The 19,892-nt window shown below is 45.6% G+C and overlaps 1 protein-coding gene across 1 annotated transcript in view; it reads left to right on the top strand.

Annotated features, from left to right (window-relative positions):
- Window positions 1-19,892, top strand: part of AUTS2 (activator of transcription and developmental regulator AUTS2) — a 1,160,553-nt gene that overhangs the window by 1,121,277 nt on the left and 19,384 nt on the right. Inside the window, exons 7-11 of the mRNA XM_037041734.1 lie at window positions 9,567-10,041; window positions 11,479-11,732; window positions 12,833-13,053; window positions 14,951-14,995; window positions 18,072-18,167. Coding sequence (XP_036897629.1) covers window positions 9,567-10,041; window positions 11,479-11,732; window positions 12,833-13,053; window positions 14,951-14,995; window positions 18,072-18,167 — 1,091 coding nt within the window. The remainder of the gene's footprint in view (window positions 1-9,566; window positions 10,042-11,478; window positions 11,733-12,832; window positions 13,054-14,950; window positions 14,996-18,071; window positions 18,168-19,892) is intronic.

The following is a 19,892-nucleotide window of genomic DNA, read 5'->3' as shown; positions in this document are numbered from 1 at the left end:
TGGTTGCTTTTACCTCTGTCTTTGAGAAAGTAATCTTTGGTAAAGTTCAGTGCTGAGACTAGGATTTAACCAAGAGCCAATCACTTGCGAACCTGAATGGGCGCACTAAGCTTTTAGAGTAGGAACATTATTAGCTGGATGCCTCATTCCACAGCCCTGTAATATCAGAAACATCGTGATACAACAGACACGTACAGAGTGAAGAAAAGTTGCTTATTACCTCAGGTACAATATGTCAGGGATGTATTTTACCAAAGAATTTTTGCTTCAGAAGGTGGCCAGGGTCAGATCAGCCTTACTTTTATTGCCGCTACTGGCTTTGAGCATGGGAACCTCGGGCAGTGACTTTAGATGTTAGTGTGCAAGGGCAGCAAGCAGAGAGCAAGACAGATGTCAGGGCTCCACATAGATCTGGGAGCATCTGGGAGCTTGACAGCTCAGAGTCCTTGTCTACACTTGGTGATGCAAACTGGAGAGGGGGCGCCTATAGAAAGATTGCCTTCAGTTCTTCTCCCTCATACCCTCGCTTGATGGTTCTTAATGTGGAAGGTAGGGTGATTGGGTATTAAGGAAACTATATATTTTTTAACCAAACATCTAAAGTTACCATTCATGTTCAGTGCCCTGGTCCTACCTCTTGGAAAATTTCCAAAATAAGCCAAGGATCGCCTGGTTGTCCTCAAGTCTCAGGAACATGAGCTGTGGCTTTGTGACGGTGATGCCTCGTCCTTGGTGCCATTCTTTACTCAGGGGGCATGGGGGGTTGCATGAGTGCTTGCACATTCAGTTGAAACCCTTTTAGAACCTTTCCATGTTAGGACCCTCTGACTGATGTGCAGACACAGAAGTGTCTTATGAAATGCTGGGAGTGCACTGGTGTTTGTGCTTGGGTGTGTGTGCATGTGTGCACTGTGCCATGTGAGTGCTTGGTCAACTGCCAGGCGGGGCTGATTAGGATGGGACAGGAAACTGGAACCCATGAAGGTGGATGGGGGCAGAGACAGAGAGGCACCAGGGACAGGAGCGAAGCATGAGCTGATCGTGTCCCGAGAGGCCAGCTGGTGAATCCTGAGGCTGCCAGGAGGACACAGGCAACGATAATGGAAGTGTGCCTTTGAGGCCAAAATGAAAGCTTGGGCTTTCTCCAAAACTGGTATTGGACATTTTTCCAGCGTTCTCAGAAGTGATCGGAGATCTCATCCTTTATTCCTTGTTTCTCATATCGGGTATCTACACGTGCCGGAACTCAGTCCGGTTGTGTGGGCCCGAGACCAGTCCCCAGGACCATGCAGCAGGGCAGGTGGTTGAGAAAGAGCCTCGCCATCAGCAGCTCAGAGTCAGTGAAATACAGCCAGTATCTTCAGTAGCTCTCATTATCTGAGCTGATCTCTGAGCCTTGCAGGTAGCAGACACTGAAGGTGAGGCCGCAGGTTTCCTGACTGCCAGTTTCATGTCCTTTTCCTCTGTGCTCTGTTCTGCGTCTTCAGCCGCCTTCTCCTGGAAGGCAGGGGCTGTTTCTTGTTCATCTTTGTATCCTTAGGACCTGGCACAGTGCTGGGCATGTGCAGCGACACTAATTAGTCTCTTCCGTGTCTGAAGTGAAAGGCACAAGGATTACATAGGACCTCAGCACCCTTGGGTTTATGGGAAGGATTTTTGTGTGCCCCCATCTCCACCCCCAGTACATCACAGCCTATTTCCCGCATTCTAATTTTGATCCTTCATCACCATGGTCCTTCATTGCTATTATTTGCTAGAGGCCATGAAAGAAATTAAATGTGTGCAATCTTAGGCTGACCTTTAAGGGCTCGGAAGGGTTCTGTACTCGGAAACCATTTGGGTGGGCTCTTGTCTGCACGGTCAATGTTGATACCCCCCTTGAAGGCACATGGGCATACACCTAAGGATTGATGCTTTTTGGTGTGATGTTTACAGGGAATAAGCTGGAAACAAGTTTAAATGCACTCACCGACAGCCTGTTGATTTTTCTTTAACCCCTGTCAGAGTAAGCTGTATCCTGGGTTAATCTGATAAACTACGAGATGTCGAAACGAGTTTCTCTAATAATGGCCGTGTCTCACCTGCTGGTCTCCACACAGCTTTCCCAGGGGGCTGCTGTTTTGGCAGACGCAACGGCTATTTCTATCCTGCGTAGGATTTTGCTTTTACTAGGAACCCAGGGGCCCTCAGAGGTTTGCCATATAGCCTTCAGCCCAGAGCGTGGCCTCCCAGGTGGTAATTAATGTTTATACAAACTGGAATCTCTTTGAGCCCTGCCAAGCACCCATCATTCCCCTGATCGCCCACTCTTGCAGTGTTTGAAAATTAATTTGCCTTGAACAAACACTGGGTTTTCCTCAATTTATTTGTACAGTTTCAGTGACCGAGAAGAGCTGCAAGACCAAATGTCACCCTTCTATTCATTCAAGTAATTGAATCTGCTAATGGAACAAACTGGTCTCTGTTTAACGATTTGAAGAACAGAGAGAGGGGAGGAAAATAAAGAGAAGAGTATGTTAGAGAAGATAGACTTTGTCTGCCAAACACCACTAGATTGTAGTTTTCGAAGCAGGTTCTAGAACTCGGGGAAAGGTATTGCTAAATTAACTCAGTAGTGCAATTTTTGTTTCAGTAAATATACACAAAGTAAGCAGTCTTCGCTAGAAAGGAAATTATTGAGGTAACGGAATAGATATAAAGTGTTTAAAGAATAGGTATTGTTAGTTGTTTGGAAATAATTACATACTGATTCACAGAAACTTGATGCTTCCCTATGTTTTGGGGCTTTTCATTGTTGAGCATTTCAACATTTATTAGTGCTCCCATGTTTCTTTAAAGTCTGGGTTCTTATTTGGCTTAAATCTTCATTCCATCTATGTAGTGAGGTCTCTGTGGTTCTATCACTTGGAAAGATAAATAGAGAACTGAACTAGAAGATAGACTAATTTTAAAGTAGGAGCTGTCCTTTTCTAGATGATATGAATTGTCTGATTCAGAAATATAGATGGATGGATGGATGGATGGCCTTAGGGCCAGTGCTCCACGTGGTGTTCAAGATGTCTTTAAGGCTCATTCATATTTGCTGCAGTAATGACTTGGTAGTGAGTATCGGGTATAAAGACATAAAAACCAACAGCCCAGAAATGTGCCTTGGGAGTGTTTTTTTCCTCCTCCTCCTCCCTTTTCTCCTCCACCACCATCACCACCACCATTACCAAAAATCTTCACCATTTCCTTTCTGTCCAGATGCACCCAGTTAGACCCAGTTAGAAGTGCTAAAGAATAGTTGGAAGGATGAGGCATGCCATATCCTATCCTCCTTCTAAGAGGCAAATGTTGATCTGTGCTCTGGATGAGGAACTTTAGTTAAAAAAAAATCTGCCATCACCAGTGTAGCTCAGTTGGTTGGGTGTCATCTTGCAACGCAGGGGTCACCAGTTCGATTCCCACTCAGGGCACATGCCTGGGTTGCAGGCCCAGCCCCCGGTGTATAAGAGGCAACTGACCCAGGTTTCTTACATTAGTGTTTTTCTCCCTCTCTTTCTCCCACTCTTCCCCTCTCCCCAAAAGTAACTAAGTCTTCTAAAAAATCCATCCAGCAGGTGGGGCAGTTCAAAGACTTGAACCCTTGCACTTGACTTCTTTTGAACGTGGAGGCCCGTTATCCATGAAGGGACTCATTTTAAAACACAGTCCCTTTTTTTCTTTTTACACTAATAATGCACATTCACTGTAGAAAATGTGGAAAGTTAAAAAAGCACACGTTTCAGCATTAAAAGCAATGGTTATTTCTGGATGATGCCATTACAATGAACATTTTGATGTACATCTCTCTGATCTTTTTTCTCTTTATACATATATACATTCGCACAGTTTCAGTATTGAGACTGTATATACTGATGATAGCGTGCTTTATTTTCCTTAATAGTAATTTTGTCATGAAGTATTTTCCATCACATTAAATATTTTTCTATAATAGTTTTGGGGAACATTGATTACTTACCTGTTTTGTGCTTTACATTGTGGAAAGCACTTAACATGACTTAATTTAATTTCCACAACAACCACTTCAGTAGTTGCCTCATTTCTTCAGCATGTTATTGGATTTCTAGAAACACGATCATTCATCATTGGGACATAAGGCATCAAATCTTAACCCTCCCTCACCCAGTGCCCACTTTGTAACATTATTCTTCCCTTTTGAGCTGAACTATATAGTTAATTTAGCTATCTATACACATAATTTAAAATGTATATAAAGCCCTTATGAAATGCAAAGACAATGAAATGGCCAGACGCCTGACTCTACACACGGAATGGAATGCTGACTCTTCCAGGTGTGTGGTTCGGGGTAATTCAAATACAAGGATCAGCCTCACCCATGGTGATGTCATAATTTTCCCAGATGATGAACAACCCAAGATGTAACAGACACATGTACAGTAGTTGCACTCCTGGGAAATCCAATGTGTGTTAAAACCAGGTCAAAAGAATAATGTGTTCATGTGCAAACACACATGTAGTTAGGGTCCGGGTCTGTCGGCGGTTCAGATGCCTGGTGGGACTGGGACAGTGACACGAGACACTGTGTGGGGTGTCCTTCTCCCTGCAGCCCGTCTCTCACTCCCAAGAGCCCCCCACGCCCTTCACTCACTGTCACAGCCACACAACACCCCCCCCATTCTGAAAACTCCCCTGGGGTCCTGTCCTTGAGGGAGAACCTCCACCCACGGATTCGACCTGCTTCTCTTTCCTTTGCGTTACGACACTCCCTTCAACATAGATGTTCTGTAAGCGTTTCTGAAGACATATTTCTGTAATCTTTGTAGTTTCATTTCCAGGTATCATATGATTTTTGTTATTGTAAAGGGGATCTTTTTTAAATTTTATTTTCTATTCATTATTGCTGGCATGTAGAAAAGTTACTGATAGCTGTAGTTTTTCTTTAGCTGGTTACCTTACTGAGCTCTTACTAGTTCTAATATTTTTTTAGCTGATTGTCTGTGTTTTCCAGCTAGATAATTATATATTGTTGGTAAATAATACTTTTGCCTCTTTTTTTTTGTTGTTGTTGTATGTTTGCTGTGGGTTTTCAATTTAAATGACACGAATAATCTGTTTCTTACAGGTTTAGTCCACCTTGTCTGTAACACTGTAGCACCTGGTACCTTTTGGGGGCAGAAGTGTTAATTATTGAGTACTTTTTCAGTATTCTCTTATGATCAGGTTGGTTGGTTTTTAAGTCAGTTTTACTCATTCATGTTTTTTCATAAAATTTACTGTACTGAAATTATTTAAACTTGTACATTGTATTTTGTTACTTCATATAACATATATGTTCTATGCCACTATACCTCTGTAGTCATGCCGCCGTAAACATACTGCTATTCAAACTCCCTGTTTTATTTGCTCTTCATTTTCTTTTCTTGCTCAGACTCTTTTTAAATCTAAGACTAATTGTCTTATAAAACTCTTAATATGTAATATGATCTTATGATTCAGAAATACCTCCCCTTCCTCCAGGTCCTTGTCCATCTAGTTCACTGTCTTCCCCAAACCCCTAAAGAGTTACCCAATGCTCTTAGTTTCTTGTGTATTCTTCCAGAGCTTATTTATGCATGCAGTAAAAATGAATATATGTTAATTTTCCTCCATTTCTTATACAGAGTCCCTCATTCACTTTCATAGCTGCAGAATTTGCCGTGCTGGCTGTGCTCACACCAAGTGTCTGTGTCTGCAGTCCCTGGATGATTGCAGTGGAGTTGTTTCCAAACTTGCACTTCAAACCGTGTTGCTTCATTGTGTCTCTCAGCTGAAACCTCGCACACCAAGGGAGCGCCATTAGCTCTCTGGAAAAGTGTTGCCAAATTGCCCTACACAGAAGTTCTAGGGTTTACATTCTCCTGCTAATGTGTAAGAGGGCCCATTTTCCCCAGGGAACTTGTATCAGATTTGTATCAAAATCAAACAGTTTTTCTCCTAAGTTATCCTTAAGTCTGTGAAAACCCTGTCGTGTTTGAGTCAAGTTTATCGAGGTATCATTTACAGGCAGTAAACTCATGCTTTCCGCTGTATAGTAGGCAGTGTCATTTTAAATTGCATGCCTTTTAGTAACATGGTGTGTTATCATTTTTACAATCATAAGAAGAGAGATTCTTAAACCTCAAAATGTAATGAATACCACTTCTAAATAAGACTAGTCTATTGGCACAATCTTTCTTTCAACCTCAGCACATTCCATCTTTTGGCACGTTCAGAGCACACAGAGCAATACAAAGTCATCTTTTTCAATGTGTTCCTGCCAATTTGGTAGAAGCACAGTAAGGCAAATCGACTGTGGAGATGGAAAAGCTTAACTGGGGAGATACATTTATTGAATAATTGAAAGGAGGAGGAAATGCATTACCGATTAGCCACAAAAGTGCATGATGCCTAATACGCGACTCAGGAGACTTGTGTAAATGGGGAGCCATAAAACTGTTTTGGCCCCAAAGTTCCCACCAGCCTGCACATCTGTCCCTGTCCTGCTGGTAGGTTGTAGCACCAGGACACTGACAACTTGAAGGGCAGTGTTCCAGCAAACCTTAGTAACTTCCCTAAGCCTTCCTTCCCACTGTCTGGTTGTACAGAAATGCTTTAAATGAATCCTGGAGTTACCATTACCTACATTGTTTTAGGAGTTTTGCTTCTTGGAGAGCAGCACAGTGCAAATCAGAGAAGAGGCCCGTGGTGGTGGCAGTTAGGACTTAGGGCTCCAGTCATCTGGTTCATTAAACAGCCAGGTGACTTCAGCAGGCAAGTTCCTTCCCTTCTTCTCCGTCTAGTCAGGGAGGGCTGGATGAGAGCCTCGCTGCTCCCAGTGTGGTCCAAGCGTCAGCATCACTTGGGACAGTCTCAGAAAGGCAGACCCTGGAGCCCCACCCCGGAGCTACTAAACGGGCATCTGCATTTCAACCAGATCTGCATCGCAGGTGATTTGTGTGCACACTGAGGTGGGAGAAGTGTGCAGATGGGCACCCAGGTTCTGGTCTTATTCTAGAATTCTGTGCCTTCTACGTTCTTCCTTCTGTCATTGACCACAGACTGGTTCACAACAATGTTCCGGTTTTGCCGGAGAAGACTTTTTCCTCCCCGTGTACTTCGGTGGTCGTCGGGGTGGCAGTGACTCAACCCCCTCCTCCTACTGTCTCTGGCTGTGTTTAGCTTGGGACTGAGGCAACGGGGCAACAGAGGGGACGTGAGAGCCAACTCCATGTGCCTTCACAGAGCCGTGGGAAGTGAGCCCAAGCCTGCATGGTGCCTTCTGCCAGTCCGACTGTGTCATCCAAGTGCCAGAGGCTCATTAAATAAAGAGCAAGATATATGTATAATCAAGAGCATATCTAAAGAGCAAGATATACGTATAATCAAGTTAGGTGTATGATGAAGTACTAATGTATTTCTAACACACTTCCCTACCAGTATAAGTAAAATAAAATGCTATCCCCTTGAACACAGAACTTTCTTTTATGTCAGAGAGAAACTTTGTCTGGACATTGGTTTTTGGAGGGAGATCATGAGTTTGAATTTAAATTTAATGAGAGAAAATACTGGTATATTTACTCTTCAGCCCGGGGAAGACAAAGCAGTACTAAAGGAAGGCAGTGGCAGCAGGCATAATGATTCTACCTTTCAGCTGTCAGAGTAGTATTTGCACATAGTATTTGTCATTGAGGAAAATGGAAAATCTCTTGTATTCTGTGATGTTAGGTTTTCTGCCCCAGACCTAACTACTCAGCCTGCAATGTATGCAGCTGGTGATTTTTGGTGGCTCATGTAATTACCTGCTGTGGAAGATCTTTTGAAAATGATAGGGAAACACACACACACAGAGAAGCAGAGCCAGACCCCCTGGAAGTGGGCGTCTGCAGGCCGAGGGTCTTCTTCTCTGACCGAAGAGCTCTGCTCATGTGGGGTCTGTCCACATAGGGCTGTTCTCTTTCAGCTCTCAAGTCGGAAATTAAAGTTTTTGGAATTCATAAAATTTCAGCTTATCATAAGTAAAAAATGTCCCTAGAAAGCTTCTCTAGACAGCACTGGCTGGAGTATGTGTGAGCAGATGTCAGAAGTCCAACGTGCTTTCCGCCAGGCCCCTGTTGGGCACTTTGTCCTTTCACTGTATTAGTGCGCGTGTCCCAGGCTGGTTAGTGGGACTTGGAGTCGGCCAAGTTCAAATTAGCCAAGAACGCACATCGTTGGTAAACCCACAGTTTGTTCTGCATTTGTGCATGCTGTGGGTTAGGTCTTTTACCAAAAGAACATCGGAAGTCACGGAGGGCTTTGAGGCAGAGTCCAGGGAAGGAAAACGAGACGTGCTTACCCATGAATACCTCGACAGAATTGAACAGGGCCAGTGAGGACATTTTGTGTTCTTCACTCTCGGTGCAGCAAGATGGGAAGGGACAGCTTGTGCCCGAAGTAGTTCGTTTCGGAATGCCTGAAACATACCCTCCTTTCAGAGAACAGTGGGATCTATCGTCTTCCTCTTTATAAGTTGTGTAGTAATAAAAGGACGGGTCTTTTTGTACAAAAACATGGGAAAGGTGATTTTTCCTCCAGATATATACAGAAGTACTTATGAATAGGACCATTTTTAAATATTTAATGCCATACGGTCTTCAATTATTCTGTTAGAGGATTTCATGGACTTTGACTATGAGGTGACCAGCGAAGCACTGCACTAGGTGTGGTCTAGTTCGTGCTGACTGTCGGTGGTACGCACGTCTTTTCAATTCATACAGGAGCATCTGTTTTCCAAGTTCCTTTCGTGATCGTAGCATTTTACTTAATTATTACATCCAGGCCTAGTCTCAATGTCCAGCATTGCACCCCTTGTCCTCACGTGGGTGAGGACTCCTGGCGTGGTCCAGGGCGTCCCTTGAATGTTCTAGCACGTGGAGTTGACAGCAAATTTGGTTTAAATTTATGTTTGCACTTTTGACCTCAGACATGCTGGGGTCATTTGGTGTCAAAAGGCTTGATGCTTGACCAGAGTCTGGCACTTGCTAAACAAAAATTATTTCTCTAAATGTCAAGTGTGTCTCATCTGTCAAAATGGAAAGGGGGAGGTAGGCCAGGCCAAGAAGAAGCATCTGTGTATGGTTACATAACACTTGCTTCGTTTGCTGTTGAAAGCAGCTGTCTTTTGTATATTCAAGAACTGTATTTGTTTTTAAAAGGGAAAAATCAACTGTGGGCTAGTGTTTATCATTTTGCTTCATAAAAGGCTTTCTCAAGATCAGGGAAAACATTTATTCTCAGATTCAGGATGGCCTAGACTACTTTCTGGAATGCAGCCTCCAGGGCCGGTTCCCATTTCTCCCCATAAGGGCCTGGCTGCCTCAGGGGTAAAGGCTGCTCCCCCTTCTTCCCTGGCCCTGCAGGTGGGGAAGGCCAGACAGGAAGCATGGACTCCACCAAGTCTCTGGGGCTGTCTGCTCTGATCTTGGAGTTTGCATTCCCCTCCTGTTTCACACTCACTTATCAACCACGGTCTGTCGTTTTTGTCTTTGCTCTCCCCCCTGCAGATTCGGAGTTAGGTGTTGGCACGCTGCCTGCGGAACATGACAACCAGGATGCAGGGCCAATTGTCCCCAAGATATCTGGTCTAGAGAGAAGCCAGGAGAAGAGCCAGGACTGTGGCAAAGAGCCGATTTTTGAGCCCGTGGTGCTTAAAGACCCCTGCCCTCAGGTCCCACAGCCGCTACCCCAGCCCCAGGTGGAGCCCCAGCCCCGAGCTCCTTCTCCAGACCCTGACTTGGTGCAGCGCACAGAGGCCCCGCCTCAGCCTCCACGTCCAAGCACACAGCCGCCACAGGGCCCCCCAGAGGCCCAGCTTCAGCCGGCGCCGAAGCCTCAGGTGCAGAGGCCACCGAGGCCACAGTCCCCCAGCCAGCTGCTCCACCAGAGCCTCCCACCTGTGCAGGCCCCGCCCTCGTCTCAGAGCCTCTCGCAGCCGCTGTCAGCCTACAACAGCAGCAGCTTAAGCCTCAACAGTTTAAGGTGAGCTAGCCTGCCCTGTTTTTGCCTGACTTTTGCCATCTTCTTTGGGACGGGCAAGTAGTAAGTGGGTAAGGGTTCCCAAGGAGACCAGGGTTGCCTTGCTGAAAACTGTCACTGTGTTCTCTCTGAACTAGAGACAGAAAAGGACAGTCCAGTGACAGGTCTCTGGGGAGAGGGCAGGTTGGATTGGGCACACAGGACATTGTAGAGAACTAAAATACCTAGAGACTGCTGAGGGAGTGAAGGCAGGAAGGAGAAGAATGCTTAAGAGACAGAGTTGAGGGTGCTGAGCCCTGGAGCCCACCCCTACCCCACATTGGTGAGTCAGGGAATCAAAACCTAAGGTCCATAGAGGTCACTGAGCGTTAAGAAAGCCTTAGAAGGGAGGCTCTTGGCCTCAGGGAGGATGTTTTGAAGAAGCTTCATCTCTCTCTAAGTCCAGAGGCAGGCAGTTTGGAACCTAGGAGTGTTCTGGTTTGAAGTGTTTTCACTGAGATGTACCTCCTCCAAGGTGGGTGGGAGAGGTAGAGAAGAAACAAGCTGGGTTTGGAGAAAGAAAGGATTTCCTGCAAGGAGAGATCCAGGCCCTCCTTCGACTTGTTTTGCCAAATTACAAAGGAAAGTTCAAAAAGTAGCACGAAGGAGAGCTGCAAAGAAAAGGGGGTCGTACTTCATACACTCCTGCCTCGGGGGGTTTTGTGCCTTTGCTGGGGTTTCCCTGCCGCAGCCTGACTGGCGGCTCAGGGACTTGGGTTTTCCTGTCCGTGACAGGTGAGGAAACCAGCAGGGTGAGGAGGCCGCTCCTTGGCCAGTGGGCCGGGCCTGTCTTCTGCCCCAGGGCCATTGGGGCGGCCTCCAGAGAGCAGGAGGGACAGGGCACCCGAGCTCCTGGGTTCATCTCTTCTCTGTGCGTCTTCATTCCCGGGTAGCGGGCAGACAGGGTGCACTGGAACTCAAGTCCTCGCTCTCCTCCTTTTGTTTTAATTGTATTGCTTTGTAGGAAACATGGCTGGTGGGAGATGGGTAGGTTGGGTCTCTCTATGGGCAGAGATAAGAACCTGGCCCTAAGGGGAGAGTGGCCCGGAGTTTGGGGCACAACAGCTGTCCAGACATAGGTGTGCAGTGGCTCTGGAGCCACACTTTCCACCACTGTGTCTGCAATAGTGGCAGCAAGTGCAGAGGAGGTGAGGGCTCAGGAGGCTTCCTGCGGACACGGGGCGGGGGAGGGGGGGCGTGCAGTCTGTGAAGAGGAAGAGCAAGAGAAAGGGTGTTCCACAATGGCTTTGAGCAGGGAGGTAGGGTCTTTGTTTGTTTGTTTGTTTGTTTTCAGAAAATTAATTGCGTGCCTCTTTCTTTTTTCCCTGTTGTCCTTCCCTCCCTCCGTTCCCCCCCCCCACCCACCTCCTTCCTTCCTTCCTTCCTTCCTTTCTCCAACAGCAGCAGCAGAAGCAGCACCCCAGCGAAGACTCAGCCGGCCCCTCCACACATCTCCCACCACCCGTCAGCCTCCCCGTTCCCCCTTTCACTGCCCAACCACAGCCCCCTGCACAGCTTCACGCCCACCCTCCAGCCCCCCGCACACTCCCACCACCCCAATATGTTTGCCCCTCCCACGGCTCTGCCTCCTCCACCGCCACTGACATCAGGGAGTCTGCAGGTGCCCGGACACCCAGCCGGGGGCACTTACTCAGGTAGGATGGAAGAGATGGCCTTGCTCACCTGAGCCCCTGCTCTGCCTTGCTGGTGGCCTCGCCACCTGTCTCTGTTGTCCCTGACTGCTGGGCTGCCTGTATTTAAGATTTTCTGCTTTGTTGGGTGCAGTCTTGTAATCAGTCTTCTGTGAACTGAGGTTCAGCAAAAACGTGTACCAGTGCCCACAGCAGCCTCGCACGGGCCCAGTGAATGGGACACTGCCGAGAGGACTGGTCTGTCTGAAGCCATGAGGCTGGGTTCACCTCTGATAAGGTGGTGAAGCGCGGGTCACGTGCGTCCTGTCGCCTGGGCTCCCACTTGGAGCGGCAGACACTTCCCCAGGCTGTGTCTGGTTACCTCCCAGTTCTTGCATTTGCACCCTGGTTTGAGGGGTTTCTTTCGGGTGAACAGGGCCTTTTAGTGTCTTCGTGGAGAGGGGCAGGTGCACTCGTGGTAGCCACGCATCCCAGAATTTTAAGGATGGACCTAGTGTGAGACTGTGGGTCCTTTTTTCTTTACCTGGTTTATCAATCAGAACAGGCGTCCCAGTTTCGGGTCTACCATAGCTGTGTTGTCCACTCATGCAGAGAGCAGTAAAGCAGAGATTTGCCCTGGGAGGGGGCAGAGCGCTCTGCCACGTAAACAGCTGGCGCTTGCGAACTAGCATGCTGGTCACTGTTCTCCAGCACATACAGATGCTAATTATTCCTTTAACCCTCAAGATGAACCCCTGAGGTAGGCAACAGTGTCCCTATGTGGTAGATGACACAGAGGGGTGGTCGGCCACACCCAGGGTCACCCAGCTGGCAGGAACAGAGCGGAAAACTGGCCTCAGACGTGGGCCTGGAATCTGTCAGCACACTACACTGACCGATCTGTCTCTCAGAGCTAAGCGGCCAAACAGAGGGCAGGAAAATTAGACCACTCCGTCTAATCTGATGTTCTGATCGTTGTCAGCCGGGTTGGTTGTCCCTGTAAAGCCTCATGTCCCATGCCCTCAGTCCTGACGCCTCCCTAGTAAAGTGTTTGGATGTCCTGTTCTGAAGAAAATTGCTGTTACAAGAAAAGGCGTCATGCTGTCCCCTTCCTTCTTCTCCAGAGCAAGACATCCTGCGACAGGAACTGAACACACGTTTCCTGGCCTCTCAGAGTGCTGACCGAGGGGCTTCCCTGGGCCCCCCGCCCTACCTGCGGACCGAGTTCCACCAGCACCAGCACCAGCACCAGCACACGCACCAGCACACGCACCAGCACACCTTCACGCCCTTCCCCCACGCCATCCCGCCCACCGCCATCATGCCGACGCCAGCACCTCCCATGGTGCGTACCCCAGGCAGAAATGTGAGGATAAGTAGAGCACGACTCTTTTATGCAGCACGGTGGGGTTGGAGTGGGCTACGAGGGGCAGGAGATGAGAGGGGCGTGATAGTTGTCTAGGGGGCTCCCTTGGCTTTGGCCATCTTTGCTGGAAAGAAGGGCGTGTGTCTGCTCCAGCCAGCACTGACCCTGGGCCTGAAGTGTGAACTTTCTTCTAGAGTTACATGTAGCACTGTGGGTGCATTTTATCTAAACGTCCTAGATGCCCTCAAAATGGTCACATCCAATGTTGGTAGTTAACTTAACTTAGAGGGTCATTTTGTTTCCTTGAACGTGCTAGAGGCTTGCCACCAGATATGAAAATTGCTCTGTTAGTGCTTTGCACCAAGTACTAACGAAAAGATGTCAGGAGGAGGCTAAAGAGGGGAGAGAGCAGTCAGGAGACGTGGACTGCGTGGGGTGCCGGCCCTTTCAGATGCTGGGGGTGTTAATTTCTTGTATCCCATAAGGCGGTGCCAGTCTGGTATTGTGCTGTCAGCAAGCGGTCAGGGAGCCACGCGCCCTGCAGCGACAGAACTCAGCCTGTGGTAAGAGATACCACTGGCAGCGACCACGTTCTTGGTCTTGACTGGGGTCTAGGACATGCTGGGAGAACTAGTTAGGACGTTTTTATGTAACTTGGGATCTGTAATGAATAGTGCTCTATTAGGATGCTACACATCCTGATATAGGGCCCTGTCCATCACAGTGAGTATAAAAGTGGTTTACTTAACTTTTTTAAATATTAAATACTTGATCTTGAGGCAATTACTCTAGGCGCTGTGAGAAAGGATTTCAATTCTGTGATTGTAAGAGATATTCCCTTTACCAAACTGTGTTTCCTCTCTTCCCTTGCTCTCCTCCATTTTTTTCAACTTTATTTATCTTTTCTTTTTTAAAAGATTTTGTTTATTTACTTATTTACTTTTAGAAAGAGGAGAAGGAAGGGAGAGAGAGAAACATCAATGTGTAGTTGCCTCTTGTGTGCCCCCTACTGGGGACCTGGCCTGCAACCCAGGCATGTGCCCTGACTGGGAATCGAACTGGGGGCCCTTTGGTTCACAGGCCAGCACTCAATTCACTGAGCTACACCAGCCAGGGCTCAATTTATTTTTTCAAAATGTATATTTTAAAGTTTATTTTATAAATTTTACGTAGAAGATTTGAGATGAGGCTTTGGGACCAAAATTGTTTCTTGTACTAGATCCTTATCTTTTTTTTCTGGCGGGATTAGACCTCTCAAAAGTTACATTTTTAAGGGTCTGTTATGTTGGGAAAGAGTTTATGACAGCCCGAACAAGGTGTTTCGTAAATGCTTACGCCGAACAGAGGGGAGTCATGGCACCCGATGATGACATGATTTAGAGGAAACAATGCTATATACTCTTTCCTGCTTAAAAGAAAGGTTATAGACCTAGTCCAAATTGCTTTATATTTGGGTGCAATACATTTGAGGAGACAGCTGAATGCTCAATTCTTCTGCCAAGAGGAAGATGAAAATGGAGAGAATTCTCTGGATAAATCAGACCAAGTGCTTACTTCTCTCTGATTTGTCTCAATAATTACCTCTTTTCTCCAGGTCAGGTGTTTGGTTTGTGCCAGTCTCTGAACACTGAGTAGAAAGAGACACAGTAGTGCAGCCAGGACCTAAGTGCACCATGTGGGTTTCACTTTGTTTTTTCCTGTTGTTGGTTTCTTGTCAGAGTGACTCAGGAGCTCAGAATGGTTTCATGTACGATGAGGTTGTGGAGTCTGATGACAGCATCATGACCAGACGCTTGCTTAGGGCAGCCTCCACTGAAGCAGTGAACACAAATGTAGATCCTTTAAGTAACTAGCTTTTGCTTTGATCCCTTTACAGTTTGACAAATACCCTACAAAAGTTGACCCATTCTACCGGCACAGTGTGAGTCTTATTACCATGCTACGCGTTCAATGTAACTGCTTTCCATTTTTTTGTGCTCACCACAAATCAGTAAATGACTAGCAGCTTTCCTTAATCATCTTTGCAAGAATTCCCATTGCTCCTTGTCACTCTGGATGCTTGCTTTTGTGACGTTTGCTTTTGGGTAAAGATGCAGTATCACCTTTGGAATCAAAAGATCATAAAACTTGGAATCCTAAGAGTTGAAAGCAAAGCTGAGCTTCACTGGAAACCAGGTGTCTGTCCTGACAAGGGAGCATCTGCAATAGAATCGCTGTAGTTTCAGGAGAGGCTGAAATCACAGGATTTCAGTCATCAGTTGAAATAATCATGTTCACTGAATTCCTGGAATTCCGCTTGAATTATTTCCTCCAAACAGAAATTCTCTTATTTTGCACTTACAGTTCTTCACAAAGCAGGATTTTAGACTAAATGCAGAACCCTCTTGCACCTGGCTGGTGGTGTTTTCTAGAGCTTGTTACAATTGAATAAATTTAAAGATATTTAAATTAAAAAGGGTCTTAAAATTGAAATGTATGATTTTTTTTGTCTTTAAACTCATTCTTCTGTATTGAAAACAATACTTGTTTTAAACAATTTTAAGAGTATGGTCTGGAACTTAAATTTTGATTTAAGTTCCAGTTACTTATAGAACCTAAATGTAATGTTCAGTTACTTATAGAACAATGACTTCTCTGTGTGCAAAGACCTCGAACATCTTATCATGATATTTTGATTATGGAGTGAATACTGCATCGTGTTTACCCTAAGTTTTGCAAGTTTATTTGCTCGGTGGTTTATTTGTGTTTTTTAAATGAAACCAGGAAGAAGGAAGGTTATTAGTTGCTTGTAGCCATGTTGAGTCACCATTCTCAACTATTCTTGCTTTGATTTTCGGATAGTTTTACTATTTGAGTGCTGCTTGGTAGATCATCCAAGTGCTGTGAATTCATTCATACTTAGAACTGAATAATTAAATACTGTTGGAGTCCTGAGTGTAGCTGAGAAGTCAAGACTAGAAAATACAAGAAAACAATGAGAAATTAGTCCAGAGACCTTCAGAAATAACACAAGGAAGGCCTCTTCAGAAAGGGAAGGGAAAGTGAGGTGAAGTGCCCGCACCCCCACACCGCCATCCCGGTGTCCTCTGGGACACTGTTTTGTCTCAAGGTGCCCACCGTGTGCTAGGTGGGTACCGAGAGACAGAAGCATTTTAAATAGACATGAAAATCCAGCAGGCCTGTGGGTTTCCTCTTTGGGCCCGTCCCATGAATGAAGCCATCTTAATAAGCACCAGATCTCCGCCCTTTGTCAGTATCTCACTGATTTAAGGACCAGCTAACAAAGTCATCTTAGAGAAAGTTTAGCATACTCAGCAGGTGACTCAGATTTACTTCTAGGACAAGAAGATGGACAGAAAAAGAAAGCCTGGGGCCCTGGCAGTGGAGGTGCCGGGGGGGGGGGGGGGTTGATCTTTTGAAAGGTTTATCCTTTATTGCTTAGGTACTTCAGATTTTTAGTCAAGGTGGGGGTATAGTTAACCATATTCTAAGAGGGTCAGTAACAGAATCAGGCAGAAGGAAAATGGTGAGAACAGCAGTTTTTTATTGAAAACATTAAAGTAAAAATACCCACCTGGAGGCAGAGTACTAGAAATGTGCGTGTGTTTTAGTGTGGCATGTATTTAATGACTCTGCTTCATGCAGTGTGCTGTGGGGGGGTTATCTCCTGTTACTAGTTACAGGGGATAATATGTGAGGTGCTTAGTCGGCCCCACTTGGGGGATTAGGACGTTATAAGGGGAATTAAGATGCAATGCACTCAAGTATCTAAAACACAATTCTAGACTTAAACATAGTTTTCAATGAGGGCACTTGGCTTGCAATCACTGTTTAAGTGGATTTAGTTCAATATCAATTAGTCTGAAAAACTTTGCTGCATCATTGAAGGGAGCAAAATGAAATAAAAGACCAACGGAATAAGAATATGCTCTTAAAAAAAAAAAAAGTGCTCTGAACACAGACAAGATTGTAAGATGTGAGTGTCAGTCATACCCTGGAGATAGCAAATAACATAAATGCCGTATTAGGAAAAGCTTGAGTTACTATTGTACTTCTGACATATCACATGATCGTGTGGGCGGGACGCTGCCAAAGTATCCGTATGGTGGTTTGATCAGAGGAGGAACCAGAGCAGTAGAATCTCAGAAATACTATGTTTCTAGGAGGAGGGAAAGATGTGTTTGCATTGTCTTCACTGTTGCCATATATTTCTTTCCTCCATTGTGTTGTCAATACACTATTAGTTCAAGACAGTTTATGTACTTCATTCAGAATCATTCTTCTCCCTTCACTGAGTGGCTTCATGTCAGGGCTTGGCTTGAGTAGCCTCCAGCGAGCTTGTCCATCTTACAGAAAAGTGGGCAGCTCCCCTGAAACTCTATAGTGAGTCCCTTTGTTTTACCCTTCCACAAATATTTGTCATTTTAGATGAGACAATTAAATTGTCCTCTGGAACTGCCACTTCTAGAACAACCTAATGAAGCAAGGATTGTGAATATTTTCTCATTTCCTCAAACTATTAAAAATCTAAAAGTACTAATTGAGTTTTAATGATACAAAATCCTGGAACTCATAAAGACTTGCTTCTTTTGCTTGCTTCTTTTTCTTTTTCTTTTTTCTTTTTCTAATTAACTTGTAATTTTCCGGGCATCTTCTTCGGCCCGGCACCCCTCCTGTTTTTGATGCGCATTAAAATCTCCCACCGTTTAGGACTGGTATCCGATTTAACAATTAATAATTAGAAAAGCTCCCTTTCTAATGATGTCCTCATCTGGGACGTCATTTGTTGGCTGATTGATTCTGAACTACTTTTAAGTTTCCGAGTTAAGCATTCATGGCACATCTGTGTGAACATTTCATCATGGCTTCTTGACTAATAGCATCGAACTGAGATTACTTGGCTTGCTAATGTTGATGTCTTTCTGTGGGAAGGGAATTGGAGTACATCGTTTGCCTCCTGCTAAAAGCTTTTTCTTCCTCTCCACCTTTGGCCGCAGCTCTTCCATTCCTACCCTCCTGCAGTCTCGGGCATTCCCCCTATGATTCCGCCCACTGGCCCTTTTGGTTCACTACAAGGAGCGTTTCAGCCGAAGGTAAGAACCTTACAGTGGACACACACACGTGTGTTGGGACGAAGGGCCTCAGGCTAAGCGTGTGGGTGGGTTCCTCAGGGTCTCGCCTATAATTTTTCTGAGCCAACATGATCATTGGGATTCGAGTGAGAATATTTTTTTAAGTCCATTTCATTTTAAAACTTCAGCCACATTGAATTTCCAATTTGTACTATCCATGTAATCTCAGTCGATCCAGGATTTTCTGTGCTCTTTAAAAATTTTCAGAATATATGTCTATGTCCCACACCAACATTGTGGAAAGAAGCCTCTGGTCAGGACCACTATCAAATGTCAGGTACTCGAGCACAGGTTGTCCCTGAGGTGTGTATTATTAGCAAAGATACAAAGGTGAGCCTTTATTAATTTTAACAGAAGGGAGGGAAAAGTTTTCAAACTGAAATTGTATCTTTTTAACTACAGAAAGGGGAGGTGCTCCCGTTTATTCTCCCTGATCTGCCCCTTGGCCCCATCTCTGCAAATAGGGTCCACCTGCCAGTGGCGGGCACACACCTCCCTTCCTTGGACTATTCTCTGCCATTCTGCCCTCTCTCGGTCCTCCCACCCCTCATCTGCACCTTCACACTTGCCAAGGTCAAGGCTCTGGTGTCACTTACCGACATCCCAGTGTGAGATCACCATTTACCCTTTATAGTAACTGTGTGCTTGTCTCCCTAGTCAGTGGGGTGCTACTGAGAGCCAGTGTTGGGGAGGGGTTCTCAGAGCTCTGCCTTTTTGCGACTTTAAAGCTGCTACAGCCTCTACTTTATTTTCATGCAGAAAAGCAACATGTACTTCTGTTATAAGGAACCATTCTCACAGTTTAAGGTGGGAAATTTTGCTGTGTATAATTTTTGGTTGTTTATTTTCCTCCCCTCACCTCATTTCTTAGACAAAACTGGGCCCACTTTTGGGCCAGAGTGCCACAGGCTAAGCACATAGTACATTTCTAAAGACATGTTGCTTTAATACTTGAAATCGGAGAAGAAATTAAAAAGCATTAGGGGTTGGATGGCCAGACCTTAGAAATCACATTGTACCTGCACGGGATTGCAGCTTATAAACCAGGTTGTATATACCCAGGGTTTCTCCAATGGCCACGCTAAACACCTCCCATCTTAGGATAAAATGATGGTGATTTGGAAACTCTTTCCCCCATCTGCTCGTTACTACACTCCCTCGGACCCTGGTCTGTCCCCTCTCGGTTGCAACAAATCTCTCGTGCGTCCCCAAACAGACTGGTAGGTCATTTAATAAATTAGACTATTTCCCTCACTCACAATTATCCAATCACACAGAAAACTACATCTGGGCAAGAAAGTGTCTCTCCTGGAGTTGAAATAGGCCTTTCCAGGCCACGTTACTGATTGAATATGCAGATTGCAGTTCATTAGTGGAGTTCTTCATATGTATGCAAATCAGTCTGTTAACACTCCAGCTTAATTGTTGGTTGTACAGACACTGATTGCTTTCCTTTCTTTTCTTTCTTTTTTTCCTTCTCCCTGTAGGCTTTGTGCCTAAACCGGAGCTCTTTTCCCCCCACAGGCTAACTTCCCTGTGTGAAGGGATTCCTAGAGCTTGTGATTATTTAAATAGAATACCTGGTGAAAAATTTTCCGAGCCTTTTACCCACTAGAAAGTAGTGGCTGCTTGCGCCAGAAGTAGGCTTTTTGTTGCCGTCGTTGTCCATTCAAAGGACAGAAGCCT

Source organism: Sturnira hondurensis, unplaced genomic scaffold (assembly GCF_014824575.4).
Source record: "Sturnira hondurensis isolate 20B ecotype Veracruz unplaced genomic scaffold, ASM1482457v3 Scaffold0003166, whole genome shotgun sequence".
In the NCBI taxonomy this organism is placed as follows: domain Eukaryota; kingdom Metazoa; phylum Chordata; class Mammalia; order Chiroptera; family Phyllostomidae; genus Sturnira; species Sturnira hondurensis.
Note: the sequence above shows the minus strand (reverse complement) of the source record. Positions and strands in the feature narration are given on the sequence as shown.